This window comes from Diadema antillarum, unplaced genomic scaffold, assembly GCF_040938485.1.
Source record: "Diadema antillarum isolate AM-2024a unplaced genomic scaffold, OU_Dant_1.0 scf00000159, whole genome shotgun sequence".
Taxonomy (NCBI): Eukaryota; Metazoa; Echinodermata; class Echinoidea; order Diadematoida; family Diadematidae; genus Diadema; species Diadema antillarum.
The window spans coordinates 241,393-266,162 of NW_027271048.1; the positions used below are offsets into that span (position 1 = coordinate 241,393).

The following is a 24,770-nucleotide window of genomic DNA, read 5'->3' on the forward strand; positions in this document are numbered from 1 at the left end:
ATGTTGAAATCCCTATCCTGAATGTTTTCACTTCATATTTTACTATTTTGACTTAGATAAGATAGATGCAAATTGACCCATATGTACGATCTTTTCATCGCACACGGCGATCTCTATTACAGTCCCACATATACAGATTCGTGTAAGTTCTCCACACAAGAAACCTATGGCAAAACTGTGCACAATACATCGCAGTCTGAATGCTACGTATACACTGAATAAATCTTGTTAGAGTACGTGTCCGTGTTGGAAACAGATGACGTACTGATCAAGGAAGGCTTATGCGAGGCGCTAGATACAGTGTATCTCCCTCGTACATCCGATATCCCCAGAGCCGTTTCCACTTCCGGGTTTGTGCGATCGCGAGCGCAATCAACAAGATATTTGATATCGATAGCAAAAAAAAATAATAAAAAAACATGGGGTCGGCGGAATTTTTAGGGTCGGGCGGGTTACGCCAATGCAACAATTTTTTTTTTTTTGGCCTTAGACCCCCATTAATATGACTGCATTCAGTGTCGTAGAGTCTCTCTGTTGTCTCACTGTTCAGTACAATCCAACTGCTTATGTACAATGTACATGTATTAAAGGAACATTGGTGTTCATATTTTTGTAAATATTTGCTGCTTTTGAATGAAGGGTAGGCTGTTTGATGGAAATTTTTCCTTTTGTATGTATTTTACTCCAATTTGTTCCTGTTTGTTGAACTTCAAGAGATTGGCAGGTACTGTACAGTGTAGGCCCCTATGTATTGTAGCATGAATACCTGGTTTAATGGATTAGGTGCAGTGTGTTTATGTCTGCCAGTGTGTATGAGTGTGTGTGTGGGGGGGGGGGGGGGGGGGGGGGGGTAACAAGAATCATCTTTTTTTTTAGTCTGAAAGTTAAACTACTATTCCTGCTTTTGCAGTGTACTCCGATTTGTCCGTATATTATTTGTTCATCTTCAGGATTGGCAATACACTACAGCATGTGTTGTTTACCCTACAATGTACATGTACACCAGTAATAGACAAGTGTCAACATAAAGATATCTATAGATGTTTGGCATTTTTTCAAGAATTTCAATTTATAGTCTGAAGTTGACATAACTGCATGCAACACAGTAGCCATGCCATAGTACAAATGGTTTTATGGTATATGAACTTGCATGCAGATCAGGTACAGTATGTATGTATGCAACTTGTGCATACCAGTATGTCAGCCGTTATCATACTAGTTGTTTGCTCATAATGATCAGTAGCCTACCTGTTCAATGTACGTACATGTACAACGTGTACAACAATGTACATGAATCACAATTCACTTCAGATGTTTTCACTCCAAAGGTTTTCTAGACTTTGAAGTCATTGTTTTGTTAGAATAAAGAGGTGCTCTTGAAATTGTATGACAGCAACACATCTTGCTGATAAAATCTGAAGGCTGCATGATGAAAGAACAAAAAAAGGAATTCATGGAATGTTTTTTGTCAACATTGAAACTCAGTCAGCCATTCAATCTGAATTCTATATTGCATAGAATCTGCTAGCCTGACCTCACCTTCTGTAGAAGCTGAAATTTGTTGGATCTCGGAGGGCCTGACTGACAAATACAACAGTTAAAGAGCTTTTCTCGAAAGTGCTTTTGATAAAGGTACATTTGTACATTTATGTCAAGACTCAAGGAATAATGCATGGGTTTACGGTCCAAACATTGGAATGTGATTAATCGTTTTGGCAACATCCCCAAGTCTTGATTGACATGTATGCACAATATGAACTTTAATACTGAGCAGCTAGTGACTTTACAAACATATCACTGGACTTCAGACATACAGTGTACAAATTATCTGTGTTTCCGACATGTACTGTACGTTCAGGACGTGTTGGGTAAGTGTATAAGAATAGCATGAAGTACATTGTAAACAATGCAGGTATGGCAATTGGAAGGAGAAGTTCATTGAACAGTATATTGCCCTAACCAAGGTTGATAGTAACCTGAAGAGGGCTTTACAGCCCATAGCTCACTTTATAAAGTTGGCCATTCTTGCTGGTCCTACAATGTATACGTTGTATATACAAGTAGGAAGTGACCAGCTTTGATTGCCCAAGAGCGGAAATTTGTGTTCAATAATGTGAAGCAGATGCATGTACAATTGCATTACAGTTTCTAGGTGTATAGTCAGAAGTGTCGCCTCTGTATCATACAGAACTAGCATTTTATTGCAGTGATTGAAGTACAATACATTTGTATAAGTGAAGATGTACCTACATTGTAAATAGCATTTGAAGCGTTAGAACAGAGAGAGAGAGAGAGGGAGAGATACACATTTGTAGATGGCAAGGGAGGGAGAGGCACAAGTACTGTTCTCATTGCATTGAAAATAATGTCTTATTTCTGGTCACGATCCTGCTCAAATTTGAAATTGTTACAGTGAGGACAAAAATAACTCATTTCAAAAAGATTTGGGTTGTGATCGAAATTTCAATTATTTATGCGATTTTATGCAAAGGGTTGTGAAGTTGTACAGTGAGAACAGTGACCACCAAAAAAAAAAAAAAAAAAGTCAAAATTTTTTATCCCATAATGCACCATGCATGTTGCTCCTTGCTATTTTTCCAGCTGTGGTGTGCCGCATTATACGAATTGGCCTTGAGATGTAGTGTACATGTAGTATTAAAGCACACACCATTCATGACATGCGCAGGTCAGTACTTTGCAAATAATCACGACCAAAAAAGTTTCGAAATTTTTGCAGTGAAAGCACTGAATCAAAAAGACACGGCCCTGATTGTAACCCAAATATACCGAAATTTTTGCTATGAGAATAGCACTAAAGACAGAGAAACAGACCGACAAGTGATGGAAGGAGATATCAATATACACACACTGGCTGGCAGACAGGAAGAGGGAGGGAGAGGGTGTGTGTGTGTGGGGGGGGGGGGGGGGGGGTAGAGGAAGAGGAAACCATTAATTCATTGTACGGCACTTCATATTTATTATGTCTTCATGTACGTGTACATCCAGCAATGGTTGGGTAAATGGAAGAAAGAAAAAAAAAGGAAGAAATACTGTGTCATGCCCCTGCTCAATTGAAATTCAATTTACAATATTATATGTTGTACAAGTACTTCTATTTCTCATAAAGATGCAGGAGGCAATTTTAGAGCTTGTTGAATGAACAAGGTAATGTTTACAGAGATATTGCTCCTTGAAAAGCAATTCTGGTACGTGCCAGTATACTCAGGAGCTCAGTGCTGTATTCCCAGTGTTCCTGTGAGGTATTTTGTTGATATCTGGACAGATGTTGGTTGTTGTCTGAAAACAAAGATTACAGTGTGTAAGCTACACTGTATCAAAGTTCTGTGGACACGTCTTTATCAACTTGCGATAAAAACTAGTCAGAGTCAATATTAGAGTTTGTCTAAAGCAAGTAGAGCTTTACTGATAACTTCAGATGAAAACAACCTACACGTGTAGTGTACATGAAAGGCTTCTTTTCAATGAGAGACACCAAATATTTAAAGAAGCAAAATATCAGTTGAGGTATGAGCGTGCAATTATGGCAATCAGGCAAATATTTCATAATTTCTCTTCATCTGTGACTCACTTCACATGGAAAAAACTAATCTTCATTGGTAATAGTTTTCAGAAAATTGTCACGATCTATAAATTGTGAGAGAGCAAAAAAGGAAAGACAGGCTTTATTGATAAAGATTTGAGCAATATGTGTGTATACCTATATTCAGGCATGAATATATTCCATACAATAGGGAATCACTAAGTGTATATGGAAATGTGATATTAAAACTTATGAATAGTCAATAAAGTAACAATTACTGCAGCAATCGTAATGGGAAATAATTTTTAAATGATTGATGAATGGATAATACAAGGAGGAAATGCCCCTGGACGGAAAGTTGGTAATTTGAATGAATATCCATAGCTACTTTCTACAACAGATCAATGGAAATATAAAGTAAAAGTTTGACAAACATCCAGAAAGTCCAACTAGTGATAGATCTAATTTGAATGAAAACCTTATTTACTTCAAGGTTTTGGAACACAGACAAAAGTGTTTTGGGTGTTAAGGTCTTTAGACGGACTGTTTGTATGTAGATCTAACCAGCACATTTTGGTATGATAGGTGAAATAAGAACAGTAATGTTTTGTTTTGTTTTTGATATTGCACCTAGGCTGTAGCAATCACATCTTGGATCAGGCAAGCATAAAAATATATTAAATGGACATTTACATACGTACACTTGTCATGTCTGTGTACTAATACCTTCCTAACAGCCTACCCTACTGTTTTGAAAGTCATGCTTTACTTACACCTTACACTTTACAGTGTATGTACAAGTGTATGGTATAGATTGCAATTACATGTGTACATGTATCTCAAACGTGGTATAGCCCATCATGTACAGGATGTTGTTTTGAACAAGTGAAGCATGTCTCATTTCTCCAGACATGATTGTAGAGGCATCCCTTTATAATACCTTTTGTGTTCATTTTCCAGGAAAACACTGGCATTATGATGCAGCTCTGAGGGACTTCAAGGAACTTGTGGGGCAGAGGCGACTGTCTACTCAGAATCAAGCCCCTCCCAGGCAGAGCCCTCCCCGCAACGGCCCAGTGTTGAAGCCCGCCCAGGGAAAGTCTCCTCCCAGGGCCAATGGACAGAGGGGATCTCCCATTATTCAAAATGGGGGTGGTCACTCTCCACATGGCCTGCATAAGCCTGTCAGCCAAGAGCCTCCAAGGTCACCTGGTATGGGCATCTAGATTACTTTTCAAAGTTACAGTTATAAAGTAATTACTACAAACTGAAACAACAGTCTGTTAGACACTGTTGCTGATCATAGTCCTAGACCCCCTCCCCCATTTAAAAAGTAAAGAACATTTTCAATACAATTTTTTTTTAGTGTACATGCATTTGAAATTTTACTATGAAGATCATATAATTATCATTATGTCATAGATATTATTATCATTTGTAGCAGTTCACAACATTGCATTGTACCAAAACAAAGTTATGTTTATAGTTTGATGTTAGTTTTTTCCTGTAGGTAAAGTTGTCCTCAGAATGACTTTTGAGATTTATATCACTAAATTGTAAAGATCCAAAGTGGAAAATGTGATATGCTCTTGCTGTAGAATTGATATTTGGATCACAAAATAATTCTGAATTTACATATGTATATGTGGTATGAATGTGAGTGATTGTACGTGCATATTAAAGGGCAAACTTTTCTTACTGACTTGGTGGTGCAGGTACCAGTAGGTTAACGAGAGGCCTGTCCAAGGCCAACGCCAAGCTAGTGGACATTGGTCGTCAGAAAGTGATTGAAGATGAGGAGCGCCACGACTGTCAGCTCGTGGACACGCCCAAGTACACGTTCATCCTGCCAGATCTCTTTGTGTTTCCACCCGACTTCCGTGCCTTCGTAGAGAAAGACTTGATTGACTCCTGCACGATGGTCAACCTTGAGAATTCGGGTAAGGACAGCAGCCAGTACACAGATGATGCACAGGTCTGAGTGCATCAGTAGGAATCATGTGCATGAGGTTAACTATGGAATGTTGAATCCATGAGGCAAAGCCAAGTGGGTTTAGACTAAATGCCATAGTTACTGTGTGCACACTATTCCTACTGATTGATGCACCAAAGACATGTGATTCATCCATTTTATAGAATGGAGGACAAATTCTGGCCAGAAATCCATTTTCGTGACCTTGAAACCTGATGGCAAATTTACTTGATGCATTTCCTTATGGCTTGCCATAGATGTAGACCATGCATCCAGTAGTTCCTGGATTCATGATAAATTTACTGGATGCATGGGTAGCTAGCCAGTGGGCATCACTCACGAATGCAGGAATGCTTGCTTAGTGCGCATACTCTTGTTACAAGTGCACGATAATATGTTTAAAGTGGCTGTCAGAGGTTTCTTGGCGGCTACTCATTCGTCTTTAACGGAAAATGGTTGCCATTTTTTTGCTAAATTCCAGAATCTGTGTGGACCAAATCTGTTGAGGTTCGAGGTGTTGTATAAAACAAATTGTGTAGTATGGTCTTTACTCGTGCTATGGAACAAGATTTCGGACTTGGTGAAAGATGAGGGGCGCTATTCAACTCGGCTTCGCCTCGTTGAATAGAGCACCTCCATCTTTCACCTCATGCGAAATCTTGTACCATCGCTCTTGTGACCATTCACTATATAGTATCATCCTTAGACAGGGAACTCCATGCTCCTTTGCTGTCAGGAAAAGATGAGAGGATTTAAAAACATTTCAGTCATTAAATGAGCAGGACTATCAAAAGAAGTGTGAATTTTTGTGTCAGTCTGATTCAACTTTAAGTGCAGATTTCGATGCCAAGAATGTACACCCCAATTCTGTGCCTCTTCTTCCTCAGCATAATTCATGGTCTCACACAGGATGATGTCCCTTACCTTGTCAGACCTTCTCATAATTTCAGAGACCTGCGCTCTCTCATCCACTTTCACTCTGCGATAGTCATTTTGCAGGGTTAATTTGAACGTGCAATGTGCACCATAGACTCCTCCTTATCAGCATATTGCATAATGCAGCACAATGAGAAACAACTTATATTTAATGTAGAATATACGCTGTATTCTTAGAACTCTTCATTGTACCGTGTCCCCACAAAAAATTAATTTTGAAAACACTGGAATTGAATCTTTCATTATGTTTTGAGGTCATATTGTAAGTATCTGATGAAATATATATAATGCGTGCCAGACTCAAATTGATGTCGTGCCAAGTTTTATATGACTTCCCTTCCCCAAAAAACACCCAGTGGAGCAGAAACCAGAGAAAAGGAGTACCGAGCCAGAAATGTGACATGCCAGGTCACCGCATGCTCAGTAATCGTGCATAGCAAATTCTTTGGCATCTTTGTGCTCCTTGCTCCTCCATTTCAATAGTCTAAATGAAAGGATGGGGGGGGGGGGGGGGTGTGTGTTGAGAAATTCTGCATAACAAATGAAGAGATAACTTTAAGGGCTTTTTACACTTGCAAATTTTTGCTTAGTCCCGTACCAACGGTGGGGCTTGGGGGGGGGGGGGGGCCTTAGCCCCACCGTTGGTACCAGACTTTCCTTAGCCCACTTTCTGTTTACACTCGTTTTTGCCAAAGTGGGCTAGCCCCACCGATAGTCCCGTACTATCTGGCCCTGCAAAATAGCAGGGTTAGCACCGCAATTCCGGTGCCAAGCAAACAAGTGTAAACAGAACGAAAAAATAATCCGGGGCTAAGCGACGGAAACAAAGTCCAATCCCCACTGACCAATCAGAAACGAGATAATCAAGTGCTGCCGGTGCGTGCGTGTATATGTACAGTGCACAGCGGAATCATGAATATGCATGTGGTTTGGAAAGTACCGGACTAAGAAATACGAGTGTAAAAAGGTCAATTTTCTCCTTAGCCCCGGACAAGAGCTAGTACGGGACTTATTGGCAAGTGTAAAAAGCTGAAAAAATTGGTACGGGACTAACAATAGTCCTGGGTCAGAGAAAGTATGGGGTTAAGAAACACAAGTGTAAAAAGGGCTCAAGATCATATTTATGAATGTGGGAATGATACAGATATACGTGCAGTCTGCTTTACATCTTTCTCCTCTTTTTTTTCAATGTCAGTTTGGCCATGCACACAATGTATGCTAACCACATAGCTCATTATTTGCCTTTAGGCATATCATTTTCAATGCCACTTTTAAACTGCACCCTAAAACCTTTCACCTTGTCACTGTGGAGCTGGCTGGTTACCAGGGACTTCTACAATTAGCAGTGCCTGGTTTTTAATACAGGATTATATGCTTCTATGAAGTCAAGTCATCCACAGAATGAACTGTTTTAGGAATATTAGTGCTTTTTTTTTTTTTTACAATTTTATATAGTGGTCCATAATTTCTAGTTTGGATCCAATTCTTTCTCCTTTACTATACTCTTAATGTGCCATATTCACTACCCATCGCATATTCCATTTTGATAATGGAACAAATGATATTTAATTAACATGATGTATCACTACTTTGCTGCAAACTGGTACGTGACCTGATTGGTTTGTCCTTTTTTTTTTTTTTTTAGTCACAGGCAGATCACTTAGTATTTCTACTACCCCCGTATTGGTTTCAGACTGTGTGAAGTCTCTTACATAATTGATAACATGGGGACCAGCAGCAAAATAATGATCTAAAAGCTTCAGATTATGTAGTGACCTCTAAAATATGAATGTAGACATAGATTATTGAATATACAACTAGAGAAGCACTCTGAGAGTGCAGACCTCCGCCAAGCATGCAGCTAATTTCCACCACTGATCTTGTTCTTCCATAGAGATGCTGTATCAATGATTTCGACCCATACGTACTTACAGCATTGTGTGCTGAAAGTCGCCCGAATTCCCAATATAGAAGCCTTTGTTACGTCATAAACCCTCAGCTGCACGGCACGCCTCGCCCTGGCAGAAACTAGAGCACGCACTTTAGTGCGCGCATGCAAACCTCAAATATGCGCAGCCTGAACTCCCAAGTTGATTGACCCTAGTGTACCTGCCAAAATATCAAAAATCCTTCATCAATTCCCCCAAAATTCTCGGATCACTACCAAAAGTTAATAGTTTGTTACTTGTGTCATTCTTAACCTTACCTGCAAGTTTCATCCCAATCCGTTGACTACTTTGTGAGTTATTTTGCACACGGACAAACTAACTAACTAACGAACAAACCAACGGTAACGAAAACATAACCTTCTCCCTTGGCGGAGGTAATTACAAAATGATATTCACAGTTGTATTTAGTATAAAATCATGCATTTCAATTAAGATTGTCTTTTATCGGATTTTTCAAAAAGTGTCATTTTGTGGTACAGTTTTTCAGTATACACACCTTGCATGCACACCTTACAGGAGATCCTCATATGATAGTCAAATACAAGGTTTATTTTACCTGCTATGATATGTAACGTATGCCATCATAACAACACGCATCTGACGTGGAAAAAGTTTGATGTAGACTTGGATGGTTGTAGACAGGTACTTCTACCACCATTAAGAGTATTCCTCTCTTCTTTCTCATAGAAAGCATGCATACCATATGTGACCGTGCATCACAAAACCAACAAAAAGTCGCACACACTGATTTTGTGTCAGGACTCAAAATAGGTGAGATGGATCAACCTATCTAATCTTGATTTTTTTTTTCATATTTTCTGAAAGAGCAAAATTTCATCTACATTATGGTAAAGTTTGGGATCATAAAACAAATGGGAAATTGTGTTTTTAACAGTTTTTCTAGAACTTTTTTTTATTTAGAATATTATGATTAGGTGTGTCATAGAATCCCCTTTCAATTTCTTTAAAACCCTTTACACACTCTTCTATTTCAACTCCAATAACTTTTGAAAGGATGATGCTGTTGCTTTGAAAGTTGGTAGTATTCATGATTAGGATGTGTTAATAGAGCATGATCAATTCTTGCTTAATCTGATTATACCTCGATTGTTTATGCTGAGGAGTTTCACATCCTGTTTTTTTCTTTTCTTGTCCCATTCATTGCACAGCTAGCATGGCTTAGTAAGATTAAGCACTTGACTAGACCCTTTAGCCTACTTTAGAGCCTCTTTTCTCAGTAAACACTTTTCTAGAGTATGTGTTTTCCTTATGCCTCCGCCATGAAGTGGTGCCGGAGGCATTATGTTTTTGGGTTGTCCGTCCTTCCGTCCGTCCGTAATGAATTTTGTTGACAGCGTAACTAAAAAACCTTTAGAGGTATCCTCCTGAACTTGGCATGTATGTGTATTAGGGGGTGATGTTGTGCCTATCAACTTTTGGGTGAACATGCTCAAGGTCAAAGGTCAAAAGGTCATGGTCAAATGCTCAAAATTTCACTATTTCCCCCATATCTATGCAATGCCTGAAGATATTTTCTTGAAACTTAGTGTACACATGTATTACACAATTAAGATTCTCTGGTGAAAGTTTGGGGTCATGAGGTCAAAGGTCAAAAGGTCAAGTAAAAATGTTAAAATTTTACTTTTATCTCCATTATCTTGGAAATGGTTCAAGGTATCTTTATGGAATGTAGTATATATGCATGTACTGACCAGCAGTGTTTGTCTAGGGAATTTTGGGTTCATGGGGTCAAAGGTCAGGGTTAAAGGTCAAGGGTAACACTTCAAAATTTTACTATATCCCTCATATTTACGCAATGCCAGCAGGATTATTTCTTTTTAAACTTGGTGTATGCATGTTTAACCCAATAGAGATTCTCTTGGAAGTTTGTTTGTTTGTTTGTTTTTTTGCCAAAAAGCTCAAAGGTCAAAAGGTCAAAGATCAAGTGAAAGTGCTGAACTTAACTTCTTCCTCCATATCTCGGAAGTGGCTCAAGTTATCTTGGAAACTTAGTACATATTTATGCATGTTCTGCCTGATAGTGATTCTCTTATGAATGTTAGGGTCAAAGGTCAAGGGTCAAAGGCCAGATGAAAATGGTAACAATTTACTATTCAATACAGAAATTGCACTTTTTTTCTCCGTACCTTGAAAATTACTCAATGCATAAGGGCAATTCCGCAGTTAGGTGGACATGACATGGATAAAAGAAATGTGCCTCTTTATCTTACTCTTTAATCTAGGTATCAACTAATGCCATGGATGTTCACCAATCATTAAGGTCTTTCAAATTCAGTGGATTTTATTTTTCATATTTACTGATTTCGCGAGATCTAAAACCATCATTTAAAATGTACATGTGGGACTGGGGATGCTGAAATTCACTTAAATGCAAATTACAGTGGGTTTCTTTGAAATTTTTTCCTCAAAGTTTTGCTAAAGGGTAAAAGATGAATACATTTAAATACTCCAGAAGTCATGCGACATTTTGTCAATTACAAACGGGTGAAATGACCTGCGGAATTACTCCGGACAAATGTAACGTTACTAACCGTAACGTTACTAACCATGCTTATGGGGGTCTAGCTAAAAAATTATTGGTCGAACTGCTTAAAAAAATTTGCGTGAACATTTGTCATGATGCAATAATTGAAATTAATGCAACACTTTGTTTGAAGTAACTTGAATTTTTGCACACTTTTTGTTACAAGACATTGATTTTTTTGTCATGTCCTTTTTTCGTAACGTTACTAACCAGCCCTTTAAGTTTCCATAGCAATTCTAATATTTCTTGGATTGTATTCATTCTTTTCTGTATCAAAAACCTGGGAAGGATGAACATGTTTTTGACATAATTTTGACTTGAAATGAATAAATGGTAATTTAGTAGTAAAAACAAATATCTAAATTTGTTCAAATGTAACGTTACTAACCGCGGAATTGCCCATAAACTTATGAAGGGGTCAAAGTCAAGTAAAAGTCCTAAAATCCCCAAATACATGCTCTCTCATTCATCCAATTAAACCTAGGTCAAGGAAGATAATCATTCAACACATTTGTGACAAATGTGTTATTTTAGTATTTTGTCAATTTCGTGAAAATGTGATCACGCATTGTCCACATGTACTATAGAGCTATTAGGAGAATCATGCATTGTGGCGGAGGCATACCAGTCGCCATAGCGACATTTCTAGTTTCAACATTTAGATGGGTTAGGAATGTCCATTGGAATTGAGTTATGGATCATTTTAAAGCTTAAAAGTCTGCTCTTTCAGAATCTATCCTGAACTAAAAATCCATGTCTAGTGATTTTTTTGTTGGTTTTGTGGTGCAGGGTCACATATACCGATACACCTTTACTGATCCCATTCCTTGGCTGGTACTGAGATCAAAAAGCTTGTCTCATGCAAGCCTGCTAGGTTCACAAGGTCATTGACCTGGCTTCATTTGAATGTATGAAAAAAACCACCTGTTGCTCAGTCAAGTTGGACTGTGCGGCCTTGCCTTCTTTCCATCTGGTTTAAGGTTTGGGTGTGTATTACAATATCCACAGTCAGGAGGGTCAAATTAATGGGAAATGTCTTTAATTTGGTTGCGGGAAGCTCTATTGGGAATATGCAAATCACAGGAACCGTTAGCCCCCATAGCTATTGTTCCTGGCCTGTTAGCTGATACATCGTTTATGTTTATCATATAGAATATGTAAGTTACATATCATGTACTAAAAAGAGCTCCTGCATTTCAACAGAATTTCGATCCGGGGTCATTTAAACAGAATTTTGATCCGTGGTCATTGAAACAAAATTTCAATCCGTGATCGCTGTATATTTCCATTGGATTTGCACTCTTTCTCCCAATAAGTGTATTGAGTGGGACTTTGTATTTTGTGCGCTCAGTGACCATAACAAATATCACTGAATAGCTCCGTGTGCTTTGATAACTCCCTCTGCTTCCATTTCTCATTGCATTTTTGTATTAAAATGGGGTCAATGGGAGTGTAGTGACGTATGACAGCTGTTCTGAATGTGGGTATTTTTTTTTCTCTCTGTGACTTGCTTTTGGGTTGACAGAAATGACGTTAAGAGTTGTTCAACGAGATTTGAAATTGTGATAATCACTCAAAAGCATACTGCCATCAGCCTACAGCAATCATTTGCGTGGGTTCATCGCTGTAACCTGCATTTGCTACAGTTAACAATATTAGAAGGGGAGGAGAGATCATGTTCTATAACTTGCACAAACCAACTTGGCACTAGCCCAAGGGCAGTCTAATGAAATAATCTCCAACATGCCCCACACACCAAATTTAGTCAATTTGCCAGTAGTGTTTCATGTGAGGTGTTGTCGACAGTTTATTTCCTGTCTTTGTAAGAGAAGAAATTACTCCCGTGAGAAAGAGATGGGCTATCACGCAACATTTAACCCTGTATTAAGCAACCGCCTCAAATCGCTACTGATATAATGTATAAATGCATAGCTACATATCTGTAGTGATGATGGCTTAGTCATTCAAATCATTTGGGCAGAGACAATTTGAAAAAAAAAAAAATGGATGATGATACACCTGCACATGTATAGTTTTGCATATATATGACCGATTACAATATCTACAATTATTATCTATGTAAGTCATTTTAATAGTGGCGCTTTAAAAATATGTGTATGTGCCGATTTATGTCCGCTTGATTTGCATAAGATATGCAATATCAGAGCATATTCAATGTAGCACAATAATGTATTAATTTTCCAACAGCTGCTAAAGTAAAGAGGCCATGCATTGATACACTGTATTTGGCCTTGTCTGTTGCACAAATGCATGTGTACAAGTTTGCTACATGTGCGAGCTCTGGTTACAAGTGCACAAACTGTTGCCACAAGTGGAATCTTTCATTTATTTGAATTTGTTGAAATTAATAATTTTATCTAACTTTAAATTCTAGTAACTACTTTCTACAGCTGTTTACCTTCTCCATATAATGCTTTAACATACACAAAAAAAAAAAATTGTAGGAATCATATTGCACTCTTTAGGGCCATTATTACACTCATCTCCATTTACAAACATGTGTGCATGATTTACGTGTATTACGTGTAATGCAAGAAGTATCGGTTTTCTATCAACCAAATGCAAGATCAAGTATGATTTCATTGGATTACATAGATCGTATGCATTTTTTTTTTTAATTGGTATCTTAGGCTTTGGAAGAAAGCGATATGTTGGGTCTTAGGGATTTATATGAATATTATTAATCTTTTTGTGTATAGATGTATGATGTATTATCAGATATGTAGGTTTTAAATGTGTTCTTCTGGGCATCTTTGACATTTGAATTGATTTATTGTAATGCTACTTGTTTATTTCAAGTGCTGTGTAAAGTCAATTCATGGTTATTTCCTACAGGTGTGAAACTTCACCTGGAAAAGGCAGATTTATGTGTAATTGTGTTGTTGAATTTCATGGCGTGATAGGATCTACATTGATCAGTATATGAAATGTCTGCATTAAGTCATGTTCTTTTCACTTTGACGGAGTGCCGCAGACTGCACTGATAAGCAACCTGTAAAGCAGAACATGAGGGGAATCAAGAAAACCTTTGTTGCCATTTCAATATGTGCCCTAAATATGCCACAAACTGCAAGCTGAATGCATCCATAATGATGCATACAGTTCATAGGGTCCCACGGTACACAAAATATCGAGTATTAAGTCCCACTATGTCGTGCATTTCATTTTGACACTCTAGAATGCCAATACTTTGTGCGCTCCATAGAAAGCATGCAGTAGAATTCTTTGGCGTCGTTTTGATCTTCCTGTCCAGAGAAAAGACTTATATTTTAGGGTTCTTTATCAGGTTTTGTATTCGTTCTCTGTCAGATTTTTAAACAGCATATGATTTTTTTTTGTGATTACGAATTTTGTTACAATACATGTTGCATCTAGTTAGAGTGATTCAACATTGAGACAATGGGGAATGCTCATACACTGTACAATGTGCATCTTTTTGATGGGTATGACATCATGTACAAATGAAGGTGCTATATTTTAGTTGTTGAATTCTCTCTTTAGGGAAATTCATCTCAAAGCTAAATTTGTTATCTGTGAAATGAGAGAGAACAAAGCACCAGATCAGTATTAGTTGAGGGAAATTGGACTAGCATTAAAGACAGGCATTTCTAGTCTTGTCTTAAAATACAAAATTAGCCAACAACGTGGCATTAAATGGATCCTAAACCTGATTTTTACTTCGCATGGCACTTTGAACTCTTTTTTTGTCCCCGCCGAACGAGTTCGAGCAGGGGACTATGAAACGGGCTCCGTACGTGTGTGTGTCCGTGTGTCCGTCCGTCCGTCCGTCCGTGTGTCCGTCCGTGTGTCCGTCCGTGTGTGCGTCCGTGTGTGATCAAAATGTTCAAAATGCTACCCCTTCGCCATTTCTAACCCGATTTTGATTCTGTTTGCTTTATATGATAGCACTACATGGGAGCTTTGAAACTTCTGTACAGAATTTCAGTTGTGACCTTTGACCTTGACCTTTGACCTATATTGTACATTTTGCTTCAAAATGCTACTCCTTCGCCATTTCTAACCCGATTTTGATTCCATTTGCTTTATATGATGGCACTAGGTGAGGGCTTCAAACTTTCTACACAGAATTTTGACCTTTGACTTCATTGACCTTTGACCTTGATTTTTGACCTATATTGTACATTGCCTACAAAATGCTACTCCTTCGCTATTTGTAACCCGATTTTGATTCCGTTTGCTTTATGTGATGGCACTAGGTGAGGGCTTCAAAACTTCTACACAGAATTTTGACCTTTGACTTCTTTGACCTTTGACCTTGATTTTTGACCTATATTGTACATTTTGTTACAAAATGCTACTCCTTCGCCATTTGTAACCCGATTTCAATTCCGTTTGCTTTAAGTGATGGCACTAGGTGAGGGCTTCAAAACTTTTACACAGAATTTTGACCTTTGACTTCTTTGACCTTTGACCTTGATTTTTGACCTGTTTTGTACATTTTGCTACCAAATGCTACTCCTTCGCCATTTCTAACCCGATTTCAATTCCGTTTGCTTTATGTGATGGCACTAGGTGAGGGCTTCAAAACTTCTACACAGAATTTTGACCTTTGACTTCTTTGACCTTTGACCTTGATTTTTTTACGTATATTGTACATTGGCTACAAAATGCTACTCCTTCGCCATTTCTAACCCGATTTCGATTCCGTTTGCTTTATGTGATTCCACTAGGTGAGGGCTTCAAAACTTCTACATAGAATTTTGACCTTTGACTTCTTTGACCTTTGACCTTCATCTTTTTACCTATATTGTACATTTTGCTACTAAATGCTACTTCCGGCGGGGACATATATTACGCACCGCGTAATTTCTACTTTTCCTTGTTTGTTTTTTTCGCTTGTTTGGAAAAGATGTGAAGCTTGAATTTGTCACACCTAAAATAAAACAAGGAGTACATATTACAGAAATGATGGCAATGTTGCATGACCAAATTGACTGTTTTTATGGGCTCATGGAAAGCTGTGTTAGGTTGTAGATAAATTTCAGGCATTGTATTATCACATCTTCTTTGTACTACACTGTATTTATATTATTAAGAATTTAGATACTCTGTAGCATTTGTTCTTAGTGCATTTACAAAATTCCTGTTGGTATATCATTCCTTGATATCTTTTAGTAGTCCATACAGAGATTGTGGCATTATGGTCTCTCTCTCTTTTTTTTCCAACTGCTCTTGTCACGTGTGGTTCACCTGAGAGAATATGCTTGATATAGAAGAAGCATTTCTGAGTTGGTTGGACTGATCTTTAATATGTGATCTATTTAGGGTGTGTTTATCAAAATTATGATAAACACACACTACTAGTCTGTAGGGTTAGTCCTCTTTTGCAGTGCATAATGCTTGATATTTTAGCATTTAAGGTATATTGCAGAGAGAGAAAAAAAATATTGAAGGGGAATATGTCTACAGGACCTGGTGCATAATTGTGGATGTTTAATACATCATGCCAGCCAAAGCACTTTGCAAAAGTGCTGATTGATTCAGATTTGATTTGCAGGAGTTAAGTATATCTTCAAAAGAAACAGACATTGCAGTTTCATTATATTAGATTCGTAAAGTACATCTGGGAAGGACATCCTAGGAATTATTCAATTTTCCCAAACGTCATGTATTTCGTCAATGATTTCTTGTACCCGACTTCATGTTTTTAAATTTCCTTTCCTCAGTTCACTTCCCATTTGCGCGATGAGTGCACAAATACATGTATTTGTTAAAGATTCACTGACATTGCAAATATTTCTCATGAATTTCGTGCTTGAATCTGCATTTTTTTTTCTTCTTAATTCCATCAATCTAAAATATATATTTTATAGAGTGCTCGTGTAAGCAAATAAATGAAAAATGTTATGTGGGTTTATCTTTCCTATTGTTCTTGAAGTAAGCTTTATACGTAAGTTTTGAAGAAGTCTAAGGTTTTAGGTAACTTCACTGATACCATTGATGTTCCATTATTAACTTTGCATATCATTCTTTGTATGGGTTCCTTTTAGGAGACATCAACAGAACATGTCAGTCATGATCTTATGTAGAGTAAGACGTAACTAGCTACATGTATAAATGTCATCTTAAAAATGCCACTGGGATTGTACTTAGTATATGCAAACAAGCACCGAGGGGTACTGAAAGAGTTAAGGCTCTCATTCAATTTCCACTTAAAACTTCATGAAGTTTTCAAGTTGAAATGACCATACCGTTTCGCGTGTGGGCCTTATAGTAAGTCATGAAGCCTTTGCGGCTGCAGCTGCAAATCGCTTCGAAAACATGCAGAAGCAGTGAGCTAGTGGTCATTGGATATTTGTATAAACTCCATCCTGTTCTTGAATAGCATGTTTATGTTGTTGCCATCAGCGGGTAGATATTTGTAAATCAGCATAACAAGGTCACTGTTTATCATCAGACTCTCCCTGACTGTCATTTACAAAGAAAGAGGGATTTGTGCTCAGGGAAAAACCAAGCTTGTTTATTTCTTACATTGCTGTGAAAAACTGGCCAGTTGGTATCAAAGAATACTATCTAAGATTTTTTACACAAGTTGTGCAGCTGATTGCAGTATTGTTTAACAACGATACTCTTTGTTGCCCCCACAGGCCACCTAAACTGGTGGGCAAAGACGGGGGCGTGTCCCAAGCTGTGGCCAATGACAACCAGCGGTGATGGTAACTGCCTCCTCCACGCATCTTCCTTGGGTGAGTAAACCAGATGGACGGCATCAATTCTTATCATTTTCTCAAGGATTCCTCCCACTCCCATAGAAAGTTGGCTTCACTTGAAAGTAGATGTCATGTTATCTCTCTCTATTAAGCCATTATCCCGGTTCCATCCATGTAGAAACAGGAAAACCAACCACCAAGGTAACAATATCCAGTAAAGTCTATCTCTCTGCTTGTCAGTGTGTGATTTCTGTGAATTTGATCTTCGCTGTTTGTGCCGTGCAAAGATATCACTTTCCAAAGTAAATTTAATGAGCGGATTACTATGACACCGCTGCTAAAAGTGACTATGATGCTTCTGTATTCTGTAAATCTGTAGAATCCACTAAATGTGTAACATGTGATGCCCCTTGTGTTTGCCAAGTACACTTTCTTATTTGAACTTCTTTCCCCCTCAGAATTTCACCAAGGTAGAAAAGAGAATGATCTTCGTTGGCTCATTGTGTTTTGTAAGCAGTCAAGTCTCATGTAGACAGGCATAATAACTAAGCATGCTTGCGATGTAAATGTGGTTGTTATGTTCAGCAATTATGTCTTGCTAATATCTCTTTCTTGAAATAAAATATTTCAAGTATAAACTAAATGCAACATTGATGATGTTCCTCTGCGATGAAATGGTTATAAATGTCATCTTCATGAGGATTTATCAAAATTCATCTTGAAATTTTAGCCTCGTACTTGTACAATTTCTGTGAAAAAAACAACAACAAAGACACATGATAATTGCTGCATTTTTATGTGACCGTCATCTGCCACCGAGCAGTTCAGTGTAAATCAAAATATCCTTGGTGTTTTCTCCTGGCAGGGATGTGGGGCTTCCATGACCGGCAGCTGACGCTGCGCAAGGCCCTGTACAAGGACCTCACAGACCACCAGCACACCGCCTACATGCAGAGGCTGAAGCGGAGGTGGAGGTGGCAGCAGACCCTGGCAAACAAGGAGGTGAGATGCTCAATTCCTGGGACCAAAAACCAGCGAAGTTACTCTGTATTATTATATAATGGGCTTTAGAATCTCTGCAATCTGATTGGTCAATCATCATGCATTGATTTTTACTGATCCACGCTGAGCCATGCGTCCGATAAAATCTGAAGGCATGGCTGAAGCCTTGTATAGTGTTGTACTGAAGGTGTATTGGACGCATAGTGGAGAAAAAAAGTTGAATTTCATGAATTTATGTTCCCATTTTATAAAACAAATGATGCACAGGCGTATTTCATGGATCAGTGAGAATTGGATGCTCTCGACTCGTTTAGCTTTGGAAACAGTCTAAAGCCCACTTGCTGCGCTTGTGGGTGTAAGCAGTTCCAAAGATAAACTTGTGCATCCAATTCTCACAGATCCACTCTGTCCTGTGCATCATTTGTATACCGATGGACATTGATTCCTGTTCATCTGTTGGTCAACATACTGTAGTTTGTAGTTTTTGCAGTACATGCATTTTTGCGTATTTTGCCCTACTTACGGCTAGTGCGAATTCTGGAACCCGCAAAAATATCTGCATGTTTTGAATGGGTTGAGTCGTGAGCTTCAACTTGTCAGTGGTGCCTCCCTGGTACGAATGTGTGTGTGTATGTGTGCATTTGCCCTAGTAGAGTTCATGTGTGTGTACAGTACTCGTAATTTGTGTGCAGGCCGCACATTCAAATGGATGAGGCAGCAGAGCAACTTTTCCGTGAATGGATAAATGTATGTGAGTATAAAGTAATTGTACAGCACAAATTTTTAAAAAAACCTGTGAATATGTTTTTGAGCCACTCGCTGCAAAATAAATAAATAAATGAATAAAAAACAATAATCGTGCAGAAATGTTAACATATATAGTAGCAGATGACAAAGAATTAGTCCCTTTCAGTTCCTCTCTTGAAAGCTACAACTTTGTGGCTACGATTCAGCAACTGATGCAGAGCAGAATTTTCCTGACATGCTTTGGCACATGTGTGAAGTGCAAAGTCAACCCAGTACAAGCCCTCTAAAAAACACATGCTCATTTTTCCTTCCGTTGCCATACATGTCATAGCCCCGTATCAACCTCTGTGATGGAACACATGCTGGAAAGATGTCTGGGGCTGCTCAGATGCTGTTAACAAGCGTCATCAAACTCTCATTGTTTTGTTGTTGTTGTTTTTTGTTTAAAAAACAAAAAACATCCTATTGACAGTGCTTAGAAATGACATGACTGTTCACAGCTGTTATGATTCTAGTGTTTCCAAACTTGGCAGAGATGGAAAGACCATGAGTTATTTCTCGCTGTGCTTGAAAATCTTTCAGTCCTGGTCTTGGTTGCTGAAATCCATTGCCATTAAAATACTGTAATTACTCATAGAAGTACATGTAGTACACTTCCTGTATTAAGTGTGGTATTAAGCAAATTCTTTAAATGTGATGATGGGAAGCCACTTGCTCCCTGTAAGGTTTGCTGTACTCACAACGCTCATGGTAATTACAGAGTACAGTTGTACATTTGTTTTTCTGTGATTTTCCTTTTCCTATTTGTTCCTCCCCCAGCCCGCCCCAACTTGTTTTTCCCCACGCAATATGATTATAATGGCGGCAAAATTGTGAATAATATAAACTAGATGTTTTAATGGGTGTGTCACATTTGCGAGCACCTTGGTGATATTTTTGGCCCTGAGGCTAAAGAATGATTACTTCATGTTATTACATGAGCGGTATCTCTCTCAGTCAACTGAGTTAACAATTGTTGGTTGATTTTTATAGGTGTTTTTGTTTTTGATTTGTCTATGTTATCATCATCAGTCTGGTCTTGTGTACTCGGAGGAGGAGTGGGAGGCAGAGTGGAAGGCCCTTCTGAAGCTAGCATCCACAGTCCCCCGCAACCTCAGGTACAGGATCAATGGTGGCAAGCCTGCCGGAGGAGGGTGAGTGATAGGTAGCTGGTTGATTTTTGACCCGCAGCAAGGAACTATTGTTAAACACGATATTTTCGCAGCATGAAATTTTCACGAATTGGAGCCAACGGCCTTTTTCGTGGCATGAAATTTTCGCGAGTTGCCTCTAACGTTCAATGCCTGTAGTGTAAACAAGAACTTTCACATGCATTTTAATTTTGCAAATCTTGGCTCTCATGAAATTCGCAAAATTAAAATGCACGCGAACATTTCCTTGTTTTACAGTATCCATCCAAGCTGTTGGTGGATGTCTCTATAAATAGATTCTCATTTTGAGAATTTGATGACTTTCTGATTCCCATTACAAAATGACAAAGCAGATACTAATGGAGTGATTGGTTGAGAGCATGCACATGACCAGGCATTTATTTTGCTTAATACATAATTTTGCTTATGTCCGGTCATTAGTAAAGTATAACGACCTGCCATTAACACTTTCACGTCACAATGATGACAGGACAGGTCGTTTCATTTAACTTGCAATAAGGGTGATTTATGAAATGATGAGGATCTACTTCATTATTTCCTAAATCAAATAATGCACATCATTTTGTTCAGGGTAGTACAATTACCCACACTCGGTACCTTCAAAACAGTCCAAACACCTTGGGCTATCACCTTGGGCATGTTAAACTGTTTGAAAGGTATTGTGTCTGGGTAATTCTTACTAATGCCCTCATTGATTCTACTTTCACTTCCCTTCACCTTCTCATATACACTTGGTTTGTGTGTGTTAATTTTCTTTCTACTCTTTGCATTGAAAGTGGAAAATGGATTTTTCTATGCTCCTACCCCTTACAGGGCATCAGAAGCATGTGCTTGTTTTTCTTTTATTTGTTTTGTACAAGTTGCAACGTGTTAACTGGAAATATTTAAGTGTGAAATTGTTGGATAATCTTTTGTTAGATCCGTTTTTCACAAAATAGTTCGGTTTCGCGTAAGTGCATTTGTATAAAGTGCATTTAGGGGGTCATTTGGCTAAGTTGGTAGTGTGATCTGCCTCCAGATCCAAAGGTCTCGGGTTCAATTCCCGAGTCTAACTGAGCCATGTTGTGTGTAATCATACCGTCCCATCCAGTAAGAGGCAAAACACTCTGCACCGTGCGTAGACATAAAATTGAGGTCCCGCAAAATGGTCCCAACTCGTGCATGCAAAAGATCCCACTTCATGCATTCATCGCAAAGAGCAGGGTTCATAACCCGATGAAGTGGTCCCACTTCACATCCAACTGGATCCCATGGAAGACCAGCTAATGCAGCTGAATATTGGGTCATCCAGCCATGGAAAATCAAGCAAACAAACAAATGAACAAAAAACAAACAAATGTGCATGGATTATACTAGACTTTGCTTGTAAATATTGTATGTTTTTGCTTCTTCTTTTTTTAACCAGGCACTTACCATCGCTAGCTGAAGACCAACCTTACATCAATGATGACGAGGAGGTCATGTACGAGAGCCTGGAGGAGTTCCACGTCTTCGTCCTCTGCCACATTTTGCGGCGACCCATCATCGTGGTGGCCGACACCGTGCTGAGGGACTCTGACGGCCAGCCCCTGGCCCCCATCCCCTTTGGCGGCATCTACCTCCCAGTGGAGTTCCAACCAATAGAATGCCATCGGTCACCCCTGGTGCTTACCTACGACGCCTCTCACTTCTCCGCCCTGGTCCCCATGGAGGTCGACAGTCACAGGGAACCAGAACTGAAGAGGAAACCTCCAGGTCAGTTCACAGCTCCACTCCTCTCCCTCCCTCAAAGAAAGACTACATTTGTGGATGGTATTACAATGTCGAAGATTCTTGTAATTTATGTTCAATTGTGATGTTCTTGGGATATTTGCTTCCTTTATGCTAAAAATCACATTGTGTTATGAATACATCTACAACTGATGAAAGGGAATGGTAAAGTTTTGCTCTTCTTGTGGACATCCATTCAAATATGTACAGGAACATCGCTATCATGAAGAACACAGTTCATTACTTAACCTTCTCCAAACTGCTATTTCAAATTACTGTTGACATTTATGAGGTGTAGTTTTCTTTGCAAGGTTTTTATCGTTGATGTATGGAACAAGTTTATAAGGAATTTGAAGGAATATCTTCACTGCACACGTTTGATTGTACACAGCTGAAATGGCTCTTGTCAATCTTCCTTGGTAATGGATATATTGTTTCACTGAATCAACATCAGATAAAGCACATATTGACATGTCTAGCATGTGGCCAAGGTTTGCCAGCTACAGGATACATTTTTATTTTATTTTCTTTTTCCCCAATCTTGTTTCCTGTTTTCTTTGCAGTCATTCCGGTCACAAACTCAGACCACCAACTCCTGACGTTACACTTCATCGTGGATCCCGGGATAGGATGGGAGTGGAAGGATGAGAACCAAAACAACGCCAAGAACGAAGGCTTCCGGAGACTGGTGTACAGTCCCGAGGAGAAGGTCCAGCTCCTGAACAAGTACCTGGAGCTGGTGCGCCTAGAGGTTCCAGACAGCAGTCTGGATAGCCAGGGGGATGAGTGGGAAATGTTGCCCCCAAAGGAGGATGGAGTGAGGACAGTCAAAGTGGAAGTATCTCGCAGCAACTCCAGTGGGTCGGAGAAGAGCTCCAAGAGTGGAAGCAAGGAGAAGTCCAAGTCATTTGGGAAGAAGCTGAAGCACTTTGCTGGCCTCGACAAAGGCAAGAAGTCCTCCCGCAAGAATGCAGGAGACACTCCGCAGTTAATCGAGAAGCAGCCGGTGTCCAAGAATTCCGCGGTAACCATCGGCGACATCAGTGACCGCTCCATCGTTGTTGCAGCGAAGATGGACGACATCCGTCTGCAGGGTCATGAGGAGATGATCAGAAATTACCTGGAAGCGGCCAAGGGGAGGTACCAGGAGAACATTGCAATGAGGAGAAGGATTGCCGCAGAGGAGAATCGCAGTCGGCAGATCAGGGTCAATCGTGTTCAGGATCATTTCCTGGATGACGACGAAAGAACTAATGAGACAGCTCTCAGTTATACCACAATACCGAGGGCAGGCATGGGCAAACCGACGTCTTCCGCACCGAGGAGTGTACCCCACCGGCAAGATTATCCAGACAGCGTCCATGCCCGAGGCATTCAGTATGCCGATGCAGGCTCCCCATCATCATATCAAGGTAATCCAGGCATGGAGAGGCTGGCTGGCAACACGTCCCGGAACCCAGCAGTACAGCACCAGGGTCGGTACCACGTCACGCAGCGCTACCAGCCTCAAGCCCCTGTGGTCTCACAGAGAGTAGTACCCATCCACAACCTGCAGATTGAGGCGCGCTCCAATCCCTACGCCACCCACGTCAGGGGCAAGAAAGTCCCCCTATCAAGGGAGGAGAGATTTGCCAACCAGTGTCGCACCTTTGGCTGCAAGTCCTTTGGCTCTGAAAGGACAGAAAATCTCTGCCCACACTGCTATGAGTCCATGATAAGAAAGAAGACGCCTTCCATGTAAGATTTGTGTGATCAGGGTGTTACAGAGTCCTGGGCCTACCATCAAACTATTGTGGTACATGTTCAATGTGAAAGACTCTTATATTTCTTTTTTTGTACTCTTTTTGATTTGCTTCAAGTGAATTGATGTCAAGAATATGTCCATTTGTAATTTGATCAATTAGGAGTTCTTTATTCAGCATTTTATGTTCATAGCAAATAGGTGTACAATTATTATTTTTTATACTACTGCTCAGAATTTTATCAAATCCTGTCATAAGTTGCAGTGTACAGTAACTCATATTACAGCAGCTGTTGTTGAACCTCCTTTCCACAATGATGACAGTCTGCTCAAGAAAAGGCAGTACAGCTGCAGATAGTGAGAGCAAGAAAAAAAAAGTCAAAAATGGACTTTGGAAACCATAATTCTCGCTATCGCCAATGACGTAAAAAGTACCCGGATGTGGCTTTTTCGTCAAGATTTAGTGCACTTGGTAGCAAGGGCACTTCCGGCGCGGGTCATAATTTGCACAACGCTAGCGTGCGCGTACGTGTACCTTACCTATAGCGCAGCGCCGACCACGGATACTAGTACAGTAGGCTGTTGTACCCACCGAACTTGCCCGAGCCAGCGAGTGGCCAGGCCTGTCATACTCGTACACTGTAGTCCCCGCCGCCGGCAGCCGGCCTTGCATTAGCATGCACCA

General features: G+C 39.5%; 1 protein-coding gene across 1 annotated transcript in view; it reads left to right on the forward strand.

The window, feature by feature from the left end:
• The window catches only part of LOC139722144 (OTU domain-containing protein 7B-like), a 47,151-nt gene extending 23,006 nt beyond the window's left edge, over positions 1 to 24,145 (forward strand). Inside the window, exons 3-9 of the mRNA XM_071633456.1 lie at positions 4,502 to 4,753; positions 5,257 to 5,481; positions 17,573 to 17,671; positions 18,501 to 18,637; positions 20,456 to 20,577; positions 22,001 to 22,329; positions 22,908 to 24,145. Coding sequence (XP_071489557.1) covers positions 4,502 to 4,753; positions 5,257 to 5,481; positions 17,573 to 17,671; positions 18,501 to 18,637; positions 20,456 to 20,577; positions 22,001 to 22,329; positions 22,908 to 24,085 — 2,342 coding nt within the window. The 3' untranslated portion in view covers positions 24,086 to 24,145. The remainder of the gene's footprint in view (positions 1 to 4,501; positions 4,754 to 5,256; positions 5,482 to 17,572; positions 17,672 to 18,500; positions 18,638 to 20,455; positions 20,578 to 22,000; positions 22,330 to 22,907) is intronic.
• The last annotated feature ends 625 nt before the right edge of the window (positions 24,146 to 24,770 follow it).